The sequence below is a fragment of the Pelobates fuscus genome, chromosome 3 (genome assembly GCF_036172605.1).
Source record: "Pelobates fuscus isolate aPelFus1 chromosome 3, aPelFus1.pri, whole genome shotgun sequence".
In the NCBI taxonomy this organism is placed as follows: domain Eukaryota; kingdom Metazoa; phylum Chordata; class Amphibia; order Anura; family Pelobatidae; genus Pelobates; species Pelobates fuscus.
In genome coordinates, this window is record NC_086319.1 from 373,671,806 (window position 1) to 373,693,280 (window position 21,475).

At 39.8% G+C, this 21,475-nt stretch overlaps 1 protein-coding gene across 2 annotated transcripts; it reads right to left on the reverse strand.

Annotated features, from left to right (window-relative positions):
- Positions 1 to 6,415: 6,415 nt before the first annotated feature.
- Positions 6,416 to 21,429, reverse strand: LOC134603461 (hydroxymethylglutaryl-CoA lyase, mitochondrial-like). Of its 2 annotated transcripts, none has more exons than XM_063449451.1 (9): positions 21,318 to 21,429; positions 16,780 to 16,863; positions 14,953 to 15,060; positions 13,554 to 13,649; positions 11,637 to 11,785; positions 10,811 to 10,874; positions 9,881 to 10,069; positions 8,722 to 8,847; positions 6,416 to 7,111 (listed from the first exon to the last, which is right to left on the reverse strand). In XM_063449451.1, the coding sequence occupies exons 1-9, from the start codon at positions 21,405 to 21,407 to the stop codon at positions 7,010 to 7,012; spliced, it is 1,008 nt and encodes a 335-aa protein (XP_063305521.1). In that variant the 5' UTR covers positions 21,408 to 21,429; the 3' UTR covers positions 6,416 to 7,009. The 2 variants fall into 2 exon arrangements, with proteins under 2 accessions (XP_063305521.1, XP_063305522.1); XM_063449452.1 differs by lacking the exon at positions 21,318 to 21,429 and adding an exon at positions 15,282 to 15,324 and having other exon boundaries at positions 16,780 to 16,861.
- Positions 21,430 to 21,475: the final 46 nt, after the last annotated feature.

The following is a 21,475-nucleotide window of genomic DNA, read 5'->3' on the forward strand; positions in this document are numbered from 1 at the left end:
GGCCAGCTCACATGGAGAAACCTTGGACATTATAAGAGATCTGAACTCCATTCTGGCTACGCTTCAGTCATTCAGTGATAGACTGGATGCCTTAGAGAGCACCAGTATGGCTCAGATAGACCCTTCTCCCGCAGGGTCCATGCTCTCACTTAATCCCACCTACACACAGGGTTGGCCACCCGCGTCACCTTTCACCCCCCCTCACTTTCTAACTACTCACCCGCTAATTTGTGTTAATTTCAACACTGACAGATGTAGTCTCACTAACTGCGAATTACTTCACGTTTGCACTATATGCCTCGGGGCTCATGGCAAAACCATCTGTCCATATTTATTATACCAAAGGTCATGAGTACAGAGGATTAGTTTGACGTTATTTACATATCACAGCCGTACCCGCACTTGGTGTTACTCATTATACATAAGTTTCACATTGGGTTGGGTCACTCCCAGTAAGCACCCTGTTACATTCTCCTCGGTTACACGTTTTCATATACTGTAACTAGTAGCAATGTTATAATAAATAGCGTCTATTCATTGTTTGCCGTTCCTCATTCAGTTACAACCTATGCTTTAAATCCCTCATATCATCACTCCCGCACCCGGTCGCCCGGCTTGGGACGACAAAAAGTTGTCAATTATATCATTACTCGCTTTCAACAAGAATACAGACGACCGACGTGACGTTTTTTCCAAGACTCAGTGGAATGCAACATCCACAAGCATACGTTCAATCTGTAGTCTATTATACATTTTTCCTTTTTGCCACCTTTAATTTTATTCACCACTAGTACACTATAACAATCAGACATTACAATAACATGTTTTGTCAAGCCTTTCAATCATACTCAGTCTTCTTAAGTGCTTTTATAAGATGGTATGGTATAAGTAATTGGTTCATCACTCCACTATATATACATAGATGGGAATTCCAGGAATCAGACTCCCTAAACAGCATCCGTACCACATAACCCGGTCTTAAACCTCCGGGCCTCTATACTTCCAAGGATTACGGTACATAAACTTCACGATCAATGCTAAATCAGATTAGCATTCACTTCCTCTCAAGGAAGATCAAGTACGTACAGACACAAACTCATGACACGCCAACGTTCAATGCAGACAGCCAGACACCCTATCTACTAATAATCACCTAACTACTTCTAAAAATATACGGTTCTACATCCGTACTCCTTGCATTAGATTAAGTTGGGACCTTTACTCCAGTTAGGACGTCCATTCAATAAGTACCGCATCCAGTAGCCGTCCGCCAATACAGACGGCATTCAACACTAAATCTGGCCATTACGAGTATACTGTTATGCCATTTGGTCTATGTAATGCCCCCGCAGTATTTCAAGAATTTATTAATGACGTCTTAAGAGACTTTATTCACACATTTGTAATTGTGTACTTGGATGACATGTTTAAGGCCGGAGGCCTGTATTTGTGGGAGGAGTTAAGCGTTCCTATATAAACGCTACTCCCCCCTTCCTACCTTGCCGTAACGCACGCTGTTCACCCCACCCACCTCACCCTCTTATAATCCATTCGGGAGGGCCCTCTTTTACAGGCCTAAACCCTACGTCGGTTCCGGCACACCACACCGACTTAATTCCAATCTCAAGGTATTTCACGATACGATATTAACCGACCACAAATTAATATATACTACAGATTTACACACTCATCACAGACATGTTACAACTGTTCTGAAGACCCTTCTTGCTAATGGCCTTTATTGTAAACTGGAAAAATGTCTATTTGACCAATTCGAAGTCCAGTTTTTCGGGTATTTGATTTCCGCTAAAGGTTTTCGTATGGATCCCCAGAAGCTTTCTGCTGTCATAGAATGGCCTCTACCACAAGGTTTGAAAGCCATTCAGCGTTTTCTTGGTTTCTCTAACTATTATAGACATTTTATTAAAGGTTCTTCCTCTATTGTAGCGCCTATCACCCGTATGACTAAAAAGGATGACAATACTCGTGTCTGGTCTCCCGAGGCACTTCAGGCTTTTGAATTTCTTAAGACTACGTTCGCCTCTGCACCTATTTTACAGCATCCTGTCCCCTCACTGCCCTATATTCTTGAAGTGGATGCTTCCGATATCGGGGTAGGTGCTGTCTTATCCCAAAGAGAGTCGCCTGATAAGCCATTGCATCCTTGGGGCTTCTTTTCCAAACAAATGTCCAAAGCAGAAAATAATTATGATGTGGGTAATCGTGAACTCCTTGCTATTATTTTAGCACTTAAAGAATGGAGACATTTGTTAGAAGGAACTAAGGATCCTATCCTCATATTTACGGATCACAAGAACCTATCCTACCTTAGTGAGGCTAAAAGATTGTCTTCTAGGCAGGATAGGTGGTCACTGTTTTTGTCTCATTTCAATTATATTATCACCTATAGGCCAGGTGATCGCAACACTAAAGCAGATGCTCTATCCAGACAGTTTGAAACTGCTGACAAACAGGAGATTGATGTTACTCCCGTCATTCCCCCAGACAGGATAATAGTTACTACTATTTTGTCTATTTCCTCGTTCCTCTTGCAGGCCATACAAGCGAAACAAAGCATGGCTCCTAGCGAGAGGCCTACTGATAAACTATTCGTTGATGTTCACGAGAGACAGGAGATTCTGTCATTGTATCATGACACTAAGACTGCTGGACATCCTGGTATTTCCAAAACGGTGTCAGCTGTTTCTCAGTATTTCTGGTGGGATTCCTTATGCAAGGATGTCACCGACTATATAGGTGCTTGTACTACTTGTGCCTGTATGAAATCTTCTCGTAGAGTTCCCTGTGGGCTGTTGCATCCGTTACCCGTTCCCGAGAGACCTTGGTCTAACCTGTGCATGGATTTTATTGTTTAATTACCCCCTTTGAATGGTAACACAGTTATCCTAATGATAGTAGATCGGTTTTCCAAGATAGCCTACTTTGTGTCTCTTCGCAAGCTGCCCACGTCTAGGGAACTGGCACTTATCTTTGCTAGAGAGGTGTTTCGGTTGCATGGCATTCCCGTATCTATTGTGTCCGATAGGGGTAGCCAATTTATTTCCAGGTTCTGGAAAGCCTTTTGTTCGGAAATGGGTATTGCTCTCTCATTTTCTTCCGCATACCACCCCCAGTCTAATGGAGCTGCTGAACGTGCCAATCAATCTCTGGAGCAGTACCTTCGTTGTTTCGTATCCCACCATCAGAACAATTGGTCTGACCTTCTTCCTTGGGCTGAGTGTGCTCGGAATAACGCTACTCATGATTCTTCCGGAAAAGTCCTTTTACGTTGTCTATGGCCAGCATCCCGTTGTTCTTCTGGCTGCTTTCTCCTCACAGGGCATGCCAGTTCTGGATGAGCATTTGGCTGGTTTGCGTAATACTTGGGAACAGGTTCAAAGTTTTTTGGTGGATTCCGCTGCTCGCCAGAAAGTGCAGGCTGACAAGCATCGCAGGGCGGCTCCTTCTTATGTCGTGGGGGACAGTGTTTTGCTTTCCACGCGAAATATTTGCCTCCGGGTGCCTTCTATGAAATTGGCTCCCCACTTTATTGGTCCTTATCGTGTTTTGCATAAGGTTAATCCTGTTTCGTATGCCTTGGGTCTTCCCAAGAATCTGCGTATTCCTAATGTCTTTCACACTTCGTTGTTGAAGCCTTACGTACGCAACCGCTATACCCGGCATACCCCTCCTCCCCCTCCTGTCTCTGTGGAGGGTCATTAGGAGTTTGAAGTTTCTGCCATTCTTGACTCTCGTTTCCTTAAAGGTCGACTTCAATACCTGGTGCATTGGAAGGGCTATGGGCCTGAGGAGCACAGTTGGATTTCCGCTGATGCTGTTCACGCTCCTCGCCTTGTGCGTTCCTTCCATTCTCGTTTTCCTGCCAGGCCTGGCCCTCCCCGCCCGGAGGGCGTGTCCTCAGGGGGGGTACTGTAGCGGTACTTACCCTTTCCAGGGGCCGGCCGGGGTCCTCTGTTTGAGCTGCGCGCGGTCCTGCTGCTGCACGAGCCGCACGCGGCTCATCCGACGGCTGGAACAGGAAGGTGGGCAGTGACCGCGAGAAGCGGTCACGTGTCCCGCCTGACTCTAAGAGCGCGCCGCGGGTCTCGGGCACGCTCTTAGAGGGACAGTGGGAGCCTAAATTGGAAAAGGCCTCCCATTGGTCCCTGTCATACCACACTCCCCATACACTTACCTTTTAGGGGCGTGGATATGACAGGGGCCAATCAAAATAGGTGTTTAGTTATATATACTCACCTTTTCCCCTTAGTTCCTTGCCCTATCGTGGTTTCTGTTACAGTTCCCTTTAGCGCTTGTTGTATTCAGTTCTGTTCCTTCGTACTTGACCTTGGCTTTGTTTTCTGACTATGTTATCTCTTTATCCTTATCTGTTCTGTTTGCCGGCTAATTGACAAACACTTTTATTCTTAACTTTTTGGTATTAACATACGTGGGGTTGGTCTTGCTCTCTTTTGCTGTAAAGCTTTTCATTGTTGAGTTTTGGCCATCTAGTTGCCATTTTGCAAGCCCTCTTAGCAAGTTTATATTTTTTATAGTGTAAACCAAAAAAGAAGATTCGGGATATGTAAATCTACAGAAGAAACATAAAACAAAACATAGTGTGATATTGTTATAAAATACAATATTTCATGTGCAGCAATCTTTTGCACTCACAAGATGTAGACGATAAAAGCGCTCTTAGGGTGCCTCCCCTGAAGTAATGGGGGGCTAGCTGGTATTGCTTGTCACCTCTGGATCCTTGTTCCACCAAAAGACATCCACAGGTCAGGGTTCAGCAATAAAAAATGTATTTAAATAAAAAGTGTAGTCACCATATTCAGCATAGGATATAAATAACAAAAAGTTGTTCTTCGCGTTTCGTTCTGTAGGAACTTCCTCAGGGACCACAATTAAAAACAATAATCATGTATCAGTGTACAATACATAAATAAACATATCCTACATATGTCGGTATATTGTTATATGGCATATGTTTAGCAATTTGACTGTTCATATTACTCTACAAAGGCTTATCATTTGTGAAAGTAGACATAACTCAATAGCTCACATGGTGTATATTGTGCCTTAATGTGCTGCCATTTTCTTTACCAGTTATGTCAATGCCTGTGGTAAAAAAGAAAAATTGCATGAATACATTTTTGCACACACATTACATTTGTCATGGGCATGTTAAAAATGTGTTACATGCCATTATGCTCAGCAAATAAAGAAATCCCTCCCCCCACCCCCTCGTATGCCACTGCCAGCCATTGCCACTATCTTGGGAAGTTACAGTGGAATATAAGAAAACAAACTATTTCATTTTTTACAGTTTAGATATATTTCATATATGAATTTGATTGACCTATTCCACATTTTGGGGTATTGCAGCAATGTGACAGTTTAAATTATCTCATAGATGAATACCATTTGCGAAAGTATACACTATGGGGTATATCATATGGTATATTTTGAGCCTTATTATACAGCTATTTATGCACCAATTTATTTCAAAGTTTGTGGTATTATTTTATGTTCAAATGTTTTTACAATCACATAAAAAAAAAAAACCTAAGGCTAAACCAAATCCTAGTCACAACTCTTTTCCCTAATCTTAAACCTCACTAAAATCCTAACCTTTATCCTACACCTAACTTAAATATCAATCTTAACCCTTGCAATAGAGTTATAAGGATTTAGAAGAGGAATTTCTCGCTGGCCCTAATCCTAAACCAAACCCTAATCTTAAAACTAATGCTAAACCTAATTATTTAAGCCTAATCCCAAGGGATTCCCATGCTAATATCTGTACTGCTAAAAACAGTAAAAACTGGTATGTTCCCAACATCTACTGGATGTTTCAAGCATGACAGGGATAAATATTCCTATTGTACCAAAATGCATTACCATAACACTGTGATAGGCGCTGGGCAATTTGCAAAGCCCAGCACCAATCAAAATGGCAATGGACCATGAAGGGAGACCCTGGGGTTCTCCATCAAGCAATCTGCACACATAAATCACCATGGCTGATGTGATGTGTGCAATAAATATGGGCCTAACTGACATTTGATACCCTGGTCTACTTGGTGCGAGCACTTATTTAACCCTGCTCACAAACACATTAAAGCAATGAGGATTTAAAACCCCAATTAAATGTCTGTATGCAGTGCTCACTTTGAGTGAGGCAATCAGAGCATCAGTCAGTTAGTCTTCCCTTAATGGAAGGACAACCATGATGGAAAAAATTAGGCATTGGTCCTTACTGTGTTAAGAGTTTTACAAGCTCCAGAAATGTAGCTTTAGAGTGTAGGAGCACAGCCAATGATCTTGACCTTAACCTCTGTAGCACCCTGGATTTTCTCCTATTTGTCCAACTGGTATCAAAATGAAAAGATCAGTTTACAATTAAACCTTTGTTTAAAATAGTTTATTTAATAAGCATTACAGTTATATTGCGTATAGGTCTTGACAACACTAAAGAATACATACACCGAAAACATATTTGTGTCCACATAGAACCCTGTATCTTCACACAGAAGAATTCTTAATCTGTTACTCCAACCAATTTACAGTATTTTAGTAAAATACTCAGGGATATTTACTAAGTGGAAGTATAGCTATTTAGGTCTTGACTATGAAATTCACCTTGAATTCTGGACAGTGCTCACTTCAGTAAAAACTCTCTTTTGTGGCTAGAGTAACCTTTATTGACATGGTCAAACTAAAACGCACATACAAACTCCCAAGAACAATGATCAATAGAAACCCGTGCTTGGAGTCAACCCCATATTGTTAATTATTGTTCTTCTGCAGCTACACTCCATGGCTTTGTTATTTCAGAAGGTAGCTCCTAATCAGTTGCTCTATAAAATGTGAAAATGAAATTAAGTAGATCAGAGAAGTTAAGTTTTTGTAAATTTACATAGTGCTTCTTGTTTGTAGTTTTTATTCTATTCCCCTGAGAATAAAATTAGTTTCTAACAAAGAGCTTCAAATGTCTCGTTCTTCAAAGTCTGCACATTGCCTGGGATACTTTGGAGTTGCTCTTCCTTTCCAAAGCTCTGCAGATATAAGCTCCTGCTTCTGTCAATTTCTTCAGGTCAACACCCTAAATAAACATGATTAAACAAATGTATGAGACATAACAAAACACTGAATTATATAGTAAAGACTTTAATACAAAAATATTGTAGCTGAACTGAGGCCTACCTGAGGCCTACTCAGCTACAGCGGGGGAGGCGGCCGATCCCTACGCTGTCTGCAGCCCACTAATCGGGAGGTCTCCCCGGTTCACTCTCTCCCCCCACCCCTGCCGGTGAGGGATATCCCGGTAACCGAAGCCTGCAACAAAGAGCACAGCGACAACAGTGCCTGACGCCATGGAAGTCACCACGTGTAACCCGCTGCCGCCCCTTGAGGAAAGGCTGGATCGCCTATTTGCCGCCTTTTGGGCAAAAATATATCGCCAGGGAAGCACTAACGAGGAGAACGCACCAGCAGTGACCCAAAGAGAGGACGTGCTGAGACCTGCGGCTCCCGACCGGGGCTCTGGTGAAGCTAAGAGGGAGGGAAAGAGGAAGCGGTCGACCCGACGCAAACATGACAACCACAGACCTAGACCAGCGGTGAGTCGTCCTGCCCCCGTGCAGAGCATACCCCTTCGCAGCCCTGCATCCCTCAAGAAGGTCAACGCTCCCCGGGCGGGGAAAACACACAAGAGACTCAAAGCGGAACCCCACCGACCGCCCACTGCGCCCCTGAGAGCTCATGCCCAAGAGACCGAACCGCCACACAAAACGATGCCCAAAGCGGATCCCAGTCAGGCGCTTTCTCCGGCCATTACACTCCCTTGCAAGCAGGGAATTGGCTGAAACCGACCCACCAGCGATGCACTGGCCCTCAACCATGAGGCACAGGCAGGTCGGAGGACTAGCACATAAGTTTCACAAATTTACATGTTGGGACTCTTACTTATCATTTATCGCATAATTAATATAAGCTAATTTGTTTCACAGTCAAGCTTAGCACTAACCACTAGCACTAACTACAACCATACGTATAACTCAAAGTAGAAAAGCCTGTAATCTATCTAGCGGTGAATCTAGTATACTGTAATTTATGCCTACACTCATTAGGCGTGTGTTTAGACTACCTGCTCCCATTTCATCTTACTTAGCTTGATGCATTGGCCTAGCACATTCCGCGTTCTTTGACTCATATGTTCCCTTACATTGTTAGCTTGCTATTTACCCATGTATCACCTGATATCTGTCTATCCTAACATAGCGAGTTTAAATCGATGCCTTAACTAACATTTCAACCACTAAAGCGATCACAGCAACGAGCCAACTGGAGTGTACCTACGTGTTTAGATTTATCTACCTTTCATGACCAGTCTAGCAACAACTAGCGAAGATGGGTTTTTCATTAGTTTTACTTTTGTTTACTTCATTTAACTCCTGATGATTCCATTGCCTAGTGTAAAATACCTTTATAACTGTTACTTCATGCATGCTATTAATCTACTGCAAAGCTTGTTTAACATAAAACATAAAATGAGGCTGTTATTCGTAGGAGATGTACTATTGTGTTAGAGCGATCCCATCCTGTACAAACACTGTATATCCCCTACTCTTTATTCTGTACCCTATTTAACTCCTGCCTCAATAAAAGAAAGATTGACAAAAAAAAAAAAAAATATTGTAGCAAGCGACATACTGTGTGAATACCAAGTCCATGAAGCATATAAACAACATCTTCTGTGGCCACGTTCCCAGAAGCTCCTTGGGCATACGGACATCCTCCAAGACCTGCTATAGAGGAATCCACCACTTGCACACCCATCTGGAGCAGAGAAGTTAACACGTCATCACACAAACGTAAAGAATAATAAAGTCATGGCAAGCTCAAGCTAAACATGTAGATATAAAAGATGTCTAAGCAGTCTGTCAAAAGGAATTAATATAAATAGAACTTAACATGGTTATCAATTCACAGGAAAAAGGAAGATTCTATTTTATCTCATATTTTGTTGATACCCAGATGTAGTAAGTTTTTTTCTTTGTTCAGATGTTTTCTGTAATGCTTTATTAGTCCAGTGATGCAGATGTAAAATAACAGATAACATTTGCATCTTGTAATACCTTTTTTATTGGACTAACAGAATTTTGACAAGCTTTTTGTGTGTGTGTATATAGATTTATAAAAACTCAGCATACTATAATGAAGAAATATCTAGAGATACCACCCTAGTACATGCAGCAAGGTTGTCCAAACATACAGCTTGTAAGTACCAAAAGGAGGTGATGTGACCCTACTGTTTGCTTTTGGAAAACATTATCCTTCCTAATCCAAAGAGTATGGGGCAAAATACAACCATTTTTTGCTAAATAAAAAAATAATAGATAAGATTCCGCACACTATAAGGATTTAAAGCAAGTTTACTTATTAGTCATCTCTTATATTCTTTTTCTTTTCTTTATGCAAATAAGTGTAGTATGCCACTTTGTGTATTGTACCAAAGCCAGTGAGTAATAAACAAAAAAACAAACATCTGTCAATATTGTTGGTTATAAGAGAGCAAAAACAAATCTCCTTGTACCACAATATCAGAAAAATATCCTAAGAACAGTATGAAAGTTTACTACAGGTAATACTACTAATTCAACAAAAATACTGTTGTAATGTTCCACAACATCGAAGAGTAATTGAGCAAAATCACTGTTCCTAGTGTCAATCAACACTGTTATTATTGAAGCTAAAACAATCATTCGGATTGTGATTGCACAGTGGATCGGATATCAAAGGTGGATTGTGATTTGCCCATTTATTCCCTGCTGTAAAATAAAATTATATTTGCAATATTACGGAAGGTTACCTGCAGAGCCACTAAGATGTTTGCTAACGCCTGACCATAAGTGTCATGGCAGTGAACAGCAACAGCACGAGCTGGAATCACATCAAGTACGGCACACAGCATGTCCCGCATGCTGCCCGGAGTCCCCACTCCGATTGTGTCACCCAGGGAGATCTCATAGCAGCCCATAGAAAACATCTTGTGTGCCACCTGTGTGCAAAGAGCATATCTCATAACACAGACTACTTACAATGTGTGTGTTGGTGGTAGGATACAATTAGCTAAACACACGCATGAGTTGGTATCAGCTGACTGATTAGGGAAGAATCATCTATAACCCCAAGCTCTTTTGAACAGGGCCCTCATCAACCTACTGTTCCTGTAACATTTTGCACCATTTTCATTCATTGTTAAGTTTCCCCCTTTATAATATTATACAGCGGTGTGTAATAAGTTGGCGCTAAATAAATGCCAATAATTCTAATAATCATGATAAATAGTTCAACGAATAGCATGTGCTCAATGAAGCAAGAATGGTATTCCATTTAAGCTATTGGTGGTGACTCATGCATAATGGAGGTCAGTGAATAATGCACGTGAAAGTATGTAAGTGTTGCAAGATCCTCAAAAAGAGAAGCATTGAGTCCAACAAAGAAAACTGTATCAGGTTACAAAAAGAAAAAAAACTGAGAATTTTTTCTCATCCCATTAAATTAGGAAAGTGACTGCTAACATCTGGCACTACAACTTAAGTTAAAGTTCACAAAACATGCAGTGCCAACTGTAATGCATCTCTAATGCAAGCTTTGCCACTATTGGGATTATGGATTGCAGTAGACACATTGTAACACATTTGTAGAAAATAAAAAATTGATTAAATATTAGAATGGTAATACTTTTAATTATGTTGGGATGTGATGTTTAAAATTGCATACATATTAGGATACTAACCTCAGCCACTTTACTGGGATGCACTTTCCCTTCATACGGACACCCAAGAACACAAGAAACATACCTATAACAGCACATAAACGTAAATGTTACATGTACTGGTTCGAGTTGAGAGAACAATAAACAAAAAGCAGAGAGTGGATTTAAGAATATATAATGAGGAGGATAAACTACAAGATAAAGCAGCTTAATTTATTCAAGAGATAGAGCAAGAAAACACGCACAATGAAAGTGTTTTGCAGACCCATGACCAGGAGCCCACACAACCTGTAATATTGGGCTTACCCTACATTTAAGAGCTTTGCAGATTATAATATGTATGTTTTTGCATTGTTTGATGCCTCTGCTATCCACTTATTATATTTATTTTTACAGATTATATTGTTTTATTATGGTCAATGGTTGTGACTGTGCTGCTGCAGTAATTCCACATAATACACATTTTAAAACAAGCTTATATATCAATTCAGAGTCTTCATTTCTCCACAATGCTTTAATAAAAAAAATGTTTTTTTAATGTATATAATGTGAGAACACAGCAGTGCTTGGTGCTGCCAATTTACGTCCATCCATCAAAGATGCATCATATACATTCTACACAGGCGTGCTGAGTGAAAACCTCTGTGTAAGAGTGCAAAGGATGCAGCAAACAACATGACGAGGGGGGTAGCTTACTGAATATGGCTCAAAGAAAAGAGCTAATCAATTGACTGGTATTTAAGCAAACTCTCTATAAACATAGCAAACCATTAAAATTCTACTAAAGCTTGTTTTCAACACAATGACTTGCCTGCCAAAAACACAATAATCTCATTTTTTTTCCTACCCTCGTACAGGGATGTTTGCTTCTTTTGCTGCGGCTGTGACTGCTTCGAATCTCTGCAAACTTTCCTCGATTGAACAATTAATATTCTTCTTACTGAACAACTCAGAAGCTGCTCCAAAAATGGCCACTTCTTTAGCACCACACTGCACCTGTAATCGAATTAAAAATACAAGATAATTATACGTATGGCTTTTCCGTGTACTAATGATAGGGATGGGGGCAGGGTAGGCAAAGGTGTATTTTTAATATCTAAATAAATACATGATATGACAGGACAGAGATGAGATGAAATTTCGGTTGCTGAAAATTACACCCCCCCGCCCCCATTATGAGAGGGCACAATGCCCGGTTAGCAGCCAGCACTATAAGAGGGCACAATGCCCCGCAGCCGGTTACAGCTTACATTCAGGGTGCAGAGGTCAGACAGCTGAGTGATCTTCGCCATCAGCTTCTCCAGCTCGTTACCGGACAGATCCAACACCCGCAGGGCCTTCAGCTTGCTGAGAGCCGGGGGGGATGCTCTGCAGCTTGTTGCGGCAGATCAATAGGCTCTGCACATGGGAGAAGAGGCCGAGACCATCTGACAGCCTCTAGTGACTTCACTAGACTAGTAACTTTGGTCTTACCTCCAATGTATTTTATGTTTTTACCCCTTGTCTTCCTTCCAGATTGATCTATTGTCTGTATACAAGTTTCTGTGCAAATAAAACAAGCCTTTTTACTGAAGCTCACGTACTTGAGTTTCTAAGCACAACTTTGGAGGTTTTCTACGGATATTTACAGCTGTAACTTGGTAAAGGGGTAGCCTTATAAGGCTAGTACTTATTTATTTTTTGCACTTTAGATTTATGTGTTCTGTGATCATCCTGTGTATTTAGAGTGGATTATCATTCCATTTACTATAAGATACTAACTACACTATTCCAGACTCTACTTATCCACCTAGTGGTGGAATAGGTGAAATTCTTTATGTTTAACTCTATAGGGTTAAACTCTTTGGACATAACTCGAGTGTCCGACTGGTGAATAGATCCTAAGAAGTAAACTTTTTGAGCATCTTATTTTGTGCTACTTGTTTGTTGTCTGTGACTGCACAACATGGCCTGTAATATGTGTCTGTCTGTGATTGTATACCATAGCCTGTAATGTGTGTCTGTCTGTGATTATACAGCATAGCTGTAATGTGTGCATGTGATTGTATAACATGGCCTATAATTTGAGTCTGTGATTGTATAACATGGCCTGAAATGTGTGTCTGTGATTGTATAACATGGCCTGTAATGTGTGTCTGTGATTGTATAACATGGCCTGTAATGTGTGTCTGTGATTGTATAACATGGCCTGTAATGTGTGTATGTGATTGTATAACATGGCCTGTAATGTGTGTCTGTCTGTGACTGTACAGCACAGCCTGTGATGTGTGTCTGTGATTGTATAACATAGCCTGTAATGTGTGTCTGTCTGTGATTATACAGCATAGCTGTAATGTGTGCCTGTGATTGTACAACATAGCCTGTAATGTAGGGATGCATCAAAATGTTCGGCCAAAAATGGGCCTATCCCATCAAAATCATTTAGGGAAAAAGGCCATTTTAAGTTTTGGTTTTCGGCAAAGGGCATCCTGAATATTCGGTTTCGTCACAGATTTTTAATTTCGGTGCATCCCTAACTATAAATAAATGTTCCACATTAATCACAAAACATAACACTAGAATTTGTTTTATTATTTTTTAAGCGATTATTAGTGAAATCATTAATTGTTATAACGTCTTATTTTCTAGAATAATTTTGTTTGGAAGGCATGGCAGTTCATCAGATCAAAACAAAATGGTGTTAATAAAGAAAGGTGTGGGTTCTTACCTTTCAGGAATGGAAACAGAGTCCTAGTTAAATCATTAAACAGTTAATGTTTCTTACCGCAGATTGAAATCCTGTGAGATTTGGAGTCAGGACCGGGTAGCTAACATTTGGAAACCTCTTAATGCCATGCATCACGTTTGCATGGTCTGACATCTAATTAGGAGGGAGAAAAATGTTTGTAAACAACAAATTTTTTAAAATGTTTCTTTTTATTTTAACAGTACTCATATTTATGATTTGTCACACTCTGAATGCACTATTACTTATATGCATCTGAACCTCCATACATCAATGCTCTGGTATATAAGTCCTTGTACATGTCAGAGCTATGCGGCTAAGCCATATACATGCCATAACAATTCTGTACATCACCCTTAAAACATAGAATGTGACGGCAGATAAGAGCCATTCGGCCCATCTAGACTGCCCAATTTTCTAAATAGTTGCATTAGTCTCTTACATCTAGGATAGCCTTATGCCTATCCCACTCATGCTTAAACTCCCTCACTGTGTTAACCTCTACCACTTCAGCTTGAAAGCTATTCCATGCATCCACTACTCTATCAGTAAAGTAATACTTCCTGATATTTTTAAACCTTTGCCCCTCTAATTTAAGACTATGTTCTCTTGCTGTGGTAGTTTTTTCCTTCTTTTAAATATATCCTCCTCCTTTACTATGTTGATTCCCTTTATACATTTAAATGCTTCTATCATATCCCTCTTGTCTCGTCTTTGCTATACATGTTAAGCACAACATTTATCGTCTGTATTTCATCACTGTACATGCCATTATGATTGTGAATGGCCATCCATTCTATAATATTGCCTGATCACTGAGCAATGAAAACAGAATTACTTGTTTGTGTTTTAGGTAATTGGTCAATCTATACAATACTACTGTTCTGGGCCTCCTGTCCATAAGAACCGTTGTGTGCCCCATCTTTGTACAAACCACTTTCTTTGTCTAATAATTGCAGCAGTTCAGTACACCTACCACTTTTATTTGTTAAAGATTGACACACTTTCACATTGAATCATACAACAAATGTGATTAATTTAGTGGTTAATTTACTAAACACTGACCTGTTGTGCATTCAGCACGAGGAACTTAGGCCACCGTATAAAGTAAGGAAAAACACTCTCCAACACAGATGGGATAGATTTTTGCAATTCTGTTAATTTTACATAATGTCAAAATTTGAATGGCAACACTTAAAAGGACACTCTAAACACCATAACCACTGCATCTCATTTTAATGGTATAACACTAAACAAGAGTCCCCTTGCAGCCTGGTCCCGACTTGAGCCATGACCAAAGCGGAGTGAACCCAAGTTGTCTTTCCCTGTGAAAATTCTCCACAATTATTGTTTTATTCTCGTTTATTCACAAAACACTGAACTGTAGTGAACTGATAGCCAAGCTAGAAAACTTTAGGCAAAAACATAGTGTACGCACCTGAGGTACCCACTTGGGAGACACAAAGCTAGTGGCCTCTATGGATTGCAGTCCTGCTTCTGATAACATGTTGATTAGATTAATTTTTACTTCAGTAGGTACAATTGCCTATTAAATATGCAAAAGAATATTGAGATGTCATTAATACACGTGATAGTAGATGCTAAATTAAGACAATCATAATCATATCATACATTGTGGCACTTTACAAAGAATCAACGTATTGAAAGAACATTCCTGGTTTATTCCATCCATTGCAAATACATCATCTAATAATCTACAGAATAAAATAATTCTCCCCTTATTAGAAAATTAAAAAAACATCTTACTGAATGTCTCTCCTTTGAACTATCCCCAGCAAACTTGAAGTATCTGTAATATGTGCAGAAACCAGGTTTAGATATATAAACCAATTATTGGCATCCTTTTTAAGAGAATAGAAATTCCAAAAATGAGTGTTGAGTGTCATCTGCATATCGTAGGTAGGACCACCTTGGGCGCAGTAATCCAAAATTATTCCAGCACGACATGCAATTGAGGACAGAGAGGCATAGTGTTTCAGACTTCATACTGAAGCACCCTTTGCAATGGAGTAATGTTTTAAACACAGCCTTTTAACCCCTTAAGGACCAAACGTCTGGAATAAAAGGGAATCATGACATGTCACACATGTCATGTGTCCTTAAGGGGTTAAACAGAGCTGGGCATTCTTTGAGACTTGTGTAAACATGGTTTCTCAAAATTACTTTTCCCCAGCTTTTAGAGATATACTGAAGATGCCCAACAGGAATTTTCAAAATAGCATAAACATGTGGGTAGTTCTGTCTTGGTAGGTCTCACCACAACTTATTTAGTATGTAGCTATACGCGAGAGGATTTCGACTTCTACACCGCTTGCAGAGCCCCATGGCTGGTTTCTGGTTACTGGAACTGGACCCATGCTTTAGTTCAAAAAGCTGTGTATAAAACAGTGCTCCTATGCCAATGGTGTCTGCAGGAATAAAGCTTGAGATCTCAAACATAATGCCTGTCTATGCTGGTGATATAACTGTTAAAACATAATTTCTTGGAATTACTGGTGGATTTTTCCAAGATTCTACTTGAGATATGCAAATGATGCACAACAGCAAGTTATTAATATGCATTAACCTGTAGGGAGTTTTATACTGTTTGGTATTCACAATCCATTTTATTATCTAAATAGAAGAAAACAGTTCTGCAATACATCTACAATAGTGTTTTAAACAATATAGGGGCGATGAATACCAAACATGGCAACTAATTGTATTGTCTTTACTATGTATTATAGACTCAGAAACACACCTATGAACTTGGCATACTAAAGCAAAAATATATTTAATCTTAAAAAAACAATACGTAACAATATCGGTTGTTTTATTAGATACCATTGCTTATAGCATAAGGAATGTTATGTGCAATTCAGGATAGTAAAACAGAGAATGTAAAAGAATTAAAAGTTTAATCTTAAAGGCTAATCAGAATTGCTGTACTTTGTGGGAGTAACGCTATGGACACAAAGTGAAGTTTTCACCTGAGGCTGGTGTAAAGTAAAGCTCTTTAAAAGGTTCTCATAGATAATATTCAAAATCAATTGAAATATAGACTTAAAGTAGCTCTGTTAATTTTAGCCCTCTATTTCTCCTTGTTTTATTAGATTTTTTTTTCCCAAACACATCTTAGTTTTTTTTTTAGTTATACATAATAATGTGTGGAGACGCTTCGTTTTAATTAAAGAAGAAAAACAAGACAGATTTACTTTAAGGCTTATCCTACATACAAGCATCAGCACACATTTAGTATTTGTACCTTTTCATTTTGTAGTCCATCCCTTGGTCCAACTTCAACAATTTTTACTTCTTTAGGGAATGTGTAACTGGGTAAGGAGCTAATCTGTAATACACATAGCGCAATCAGCCAATTTACCAAAGTACATATTTATAGTAACAAGAGACAAGCATCCAATAAAACAAACAATACGACTATGTGCTAATGTGGCTGCTAACAAAATGCTGTACGCCTGTTACATAGAACCATTTAGAAAGCAACATGATTTTTTAAAATCCAAGATAGCAGTACATCCATAAGGTTAAACATTAAATATTCAATGTAGATAAAAGCCTGTAAGTAGGTATATGTCCACGCTCAATATTTTATGTGTAAATAGTCTACATTAACATAATTATATGAAGGAAACAATAGCCAATACAGGTCACTGTCGAGGTTATGGTGCTAGAAATGCATTTTTGAATGGTTTAACTTCTTACTTGGGAGCCCCTGCCAACTCCACTACCATGTCACGAGACTGCGGTTCCCAACTAGGCTCTCATTGCTGTTCATGGGTAGAGAGAAGGGGACATAACAGAGAGAGGCAGTGGTATGTAATGACATAACCCAACTTATATGATGGTGTAGGGAACATGGTGATTTATTTTGGGCTCCAGCCTCAGGTTTTCCTGTAACCAAGCAACACCCCTGGTAAACTGCAGAGATTCCTTTTGTAAACGCAATGTGAACCTTAAAAAAATTAGACATCTGTGGGTTTATATATTAACCCCTTAAGGACACATGACATGTGTGACATGTCATGATTCCCTTTTATTCCAGAAGTTTGGTCCTTAAGGGGTTAAAGGGACACTATAGCCACCAGAACAACTACAGCTTATTGTATTTGTTCTAGTGAGTATAATCATTCCCTTCAGGCTTTTTGCAGTAAACACTGTATTTTCAAAGAAAATGCAGTGTTTACATTACAGCCTAGGGATACCTCCAGTGGCCACTCCTCAGATGGCTTCCTGGGGCAGTGCTGCACAGTGATTCAATGCATCTCTATGAAGAGATGCCGATTGGCCAGGGCTGTGTTTGGCTTGACAAGCTCAGCCAAGCATTGGAATTGGTTGAGTTAACCACTTGTGTCTGATGTCAGACATGCAGGCAGTTCAGGGACCGAGCCAGAAGCAGCAGGCTGGAATGAAAGTAATATTTTACTATATTTAGGGGGGCAAAATAGTGTTTTTAACACTATAGAGTGAAGAATACAGATATGTGTTCCTTTAAACCAATCTTTGCTTTGTGTTTGCCTTGTCAACTGTTTTAGTTGCTTACTAAATTTTCAAAACTAATCTTTGGCAGTCGGAACGCAAAAACTGGACACTGTTCTGAAGATTGATCAGTGTCTGGATTTTGCAACACAGCCTTCAAACTAGATTGACTATAGACCGGATTTCAGCTTGCAACTGATTTTTCATAATCTATAGTAGCTGGTCACTATCTCCCAGGAAATTTGATTCAATTTAGTTTTACTGAATATACAGGCAGATAGTGGCCAATTTTTCTAATAAAATATAAAATGTCATTAGCACAATTTAGATAACTTATTCCTATGGAGAAAGGATAACTCCATAGCGGGGTACATTATATTCCAATAATTAAAACATAAGAATGTATTTTATAAAATGCATATGTTATGCTTATTTATAAATGCATTAAATTAATATTTTATATTTTTTTATATTTCAGCTGCTTCTGTGGTCAGTGGGCAAATACTGTATATACTCGAGTATAAGACGAGTTTTTCAGCACATTTGTTTGTGCTGAAAAACCCCCACTCGTCTTATACTCGAGTCAAGGTCTGTATTATGGCAACTTAAATTGCCATAATACAGACTAGGACCGCCGGGCTCATTACAAGCCCGGCGGTCCTGTTGGGGGCTGGCAGCGAGCTGTAACTTACCTTCACAGCAGCTCCTGTCAGCTCCCTTCTCTCTCCTCCGGTCGGCTCCCTCTGCAAGTCTCACGAGAGCCGCGGGGTCAGAGCGTTGCCACGCTCCGCGCGGCCGCGAGACTTGCAGAGGGAGCCGACCGGAGGAGAGAGAAGGGAGCTGCTGTGAAGGTAAGTTACAGCTCTCTGCAAGCCCCCCTCCTACAGCCCATCCACTGGACCACCAGGGAATGAGAGCCCCCCTCCAGCTAACAAGCAGGGAGGGGGGACGACGAATAAAATATAAATAAATTTAAAAATGTATTAGATAAAAATAAAATATAATAATATAAAAAATAATAATTTAAAAATAAAATATAATATATATAAAAAATAATTTAATATTAAAATAATAATTTTAAAAAAATAATAAAAATGCCCACCCCCCACCAAGGCTCTGCATCAGACACACAAACACACTCTGCATCAGACACACAAACACACTGCATTCATATACACACACACACACCACATTCATACAAACACACTGCATTAATTATATACACACACTGTAAATAAATATTCAATTAATATAATTTTGGGGGGATATAATTGTATTTAGAAATTTACCAGTAGCTGCTGCATTTCCCACCCTAGTCTTATACTCGAGTCAAGGTCTGTATTATGGCAACTTAAATTGCCATAATACAGACTAGGACCGCCGGGCTCATTATAAGTCCGGCGGTCCTGTTGGGGGCTGGCAGCGAGCTGTAACTTACCTTCACAGCAGCTCCTGTCAGCTCCCTTTTCTCTCCTCCAGTCGGCTCCCTCTGCAAGTCTCGCGAGAGCCGCGGGGTCAGAGCATTGCCACGCTCTGCGCGGCCGCGAGACTTGCAGAGGGAGCCGACCGGAGGAGAGAGAAGGGAGCTGACAGGAGCTGCTGTGAAGGTAAGTTACAGCTCTCTGCAAGCCCCCCCCCTACAGCCCATCCACTGGACCACCAGGGAATGAGAGCCCCCCTCCAGCTAACAAGCAGGGAGGGGGCACGACGAATAAAATATAAATAAATTTAAAAATTTATTAAATAAAAATAAAATAAAATATATATAAAAAATAATTTAATATTAAAATAATAATTTAAAAAAAATAATTTAATATTAAAATAATAATTTAAAAAAAATAATAAAAATGCCCACCCCCCACCAAGGCTCTGCATCAGACACACAAACACACTGCATTCATATACACACACACTGCATTCATACACACACACACTGCATTCATACACACTGCATTCATACACACACACACTGCATTCATACACACTGCATTCATACACACACACACCGCATTCATACAAACACACTGCATTAATTATATACACACACTGTAAATAAATATTCAATTAATATAATTTTGGGGGAATATAATTTTATTTAGAAATTTACCAGTAGCTGCTGCATTTCCCACCCTAGTCTTATACTCGAGTCAATAAGTTTTCCCAGTTTTTTGGGGTAAAATTAGGGGTCTCGACTTATATTCGGGTCGACTTATACTCAAGTATATACGGTATTTCAGATTTCCGTAAGCTTACCTGAAACCAGGTGCTTTTATTTGTGAATTTGCCTACTACTGGATTTGTTTTCTTTGAATTTGGTGCTTAAAAATGTATGTGATCATTTACATAGATTTGCATGTGACAATTATGCATTTTAACCCCTTAAGGACCAAACTTCTGGAATAAAAGGGAATCATGACATGTCACACATGTCATGTGTCCTTAAGGGGTTAAGCAGACACTAGTTGAAAAGTAATGAGATGTGCTTATTAAATTATGCCTTTAGCCAAAGAGAATTGGAAATGTGGGTAACATTTCGTCATTTTAATCAAATGTTGCTAATCTACACTAATTTAATTTTAGTTAAAACACATGTATGTTCTTATTTTGGTTAAGAACTTAGTTCCATGCAGAACCTGTTGTAACCCATAAATATATTTATGCACTCATTCATAAAATGAAGGTGTAAATCAAGTGTAACCTGCCCCTCTCAACAAAATCACGGTGGAGCCCAGAACTGCTCAGCATTCAGTTGATTTTGGTTATATCCAAAATAGGAAGTAGCAGTTGTGCAACAAAATGTACAATATCCTGTCCTTTTGTGTTTTATACCCCCACCTCCTATAGACTGTAAGCTAGTTTGAGCAGGGTCCTCTTACTATTATTATTTTATTATTTATATAGCGCCAGCAAATTCCGTATCGCTGTACTCTTCAACCTATCGTTCCTGTAAGTTTTCTTGTAATTGTCCCATTTATAGTTAAATCCCCACTCTCATAACATTGTAAAGCGCTACGGAATCTGTTGGCGCTATATAAATGGCGATAATAAAAATAATAATAACGTTAAGTCTCATTTGCTGATTGAGCATAAAATTGTGCCCTTTTCGTTTACAGGCATAGATAATACATAAACAGCTTTTACAGGGATAGGCAACCTTCGGCACTCCAGATGTGTTGGACTACATTTCCCATGATGCTCTTGCAACCATAATGCTGGCAAAGCATCATGGGAGGTGTAGTCCAAAACACCTGGAGTGCCGAAGGTTTCCTATGCCTGGTTATAAATAGACCTTGGCCTCTCTCTGACCTGGCGCAGCACCAGCCCGGGTGTCCAGCCTGCCCCCAGCCCCCAGGGCACAGCTCTCCGTGCAGTCACCGCTATCATGCCTCCTATCATGTCAACATGGGAGCTCTCACTTCCGCTTCCGGTGCGTCAGGCAGGGTCTAGCGAGCAACAGAGATTGC

Coding starts and splice junctions, on each gene's coding strand:
- LOC134603461 (XM_063449451.1), bottom strand. CDS start 21,407: ATGATAGGAGGCATGATAGCGGTGACTGCACGGAGAGCTGTGCCCTGG. Junction 11,786..13,553: donor TCACAGGATTTCAATCTGCG/GTAAGAAACATT, acceptor ATTCGATTACAG/GTGCAGTGTGGTGCTAAAGA. Junction 10,070..10,810: donor ATCCCAGTAAAGTGGCTGAG/GTTAGTATCCTA, acceptor CTTTGCACACAG/GTGGCACACAAGATGTTTTC.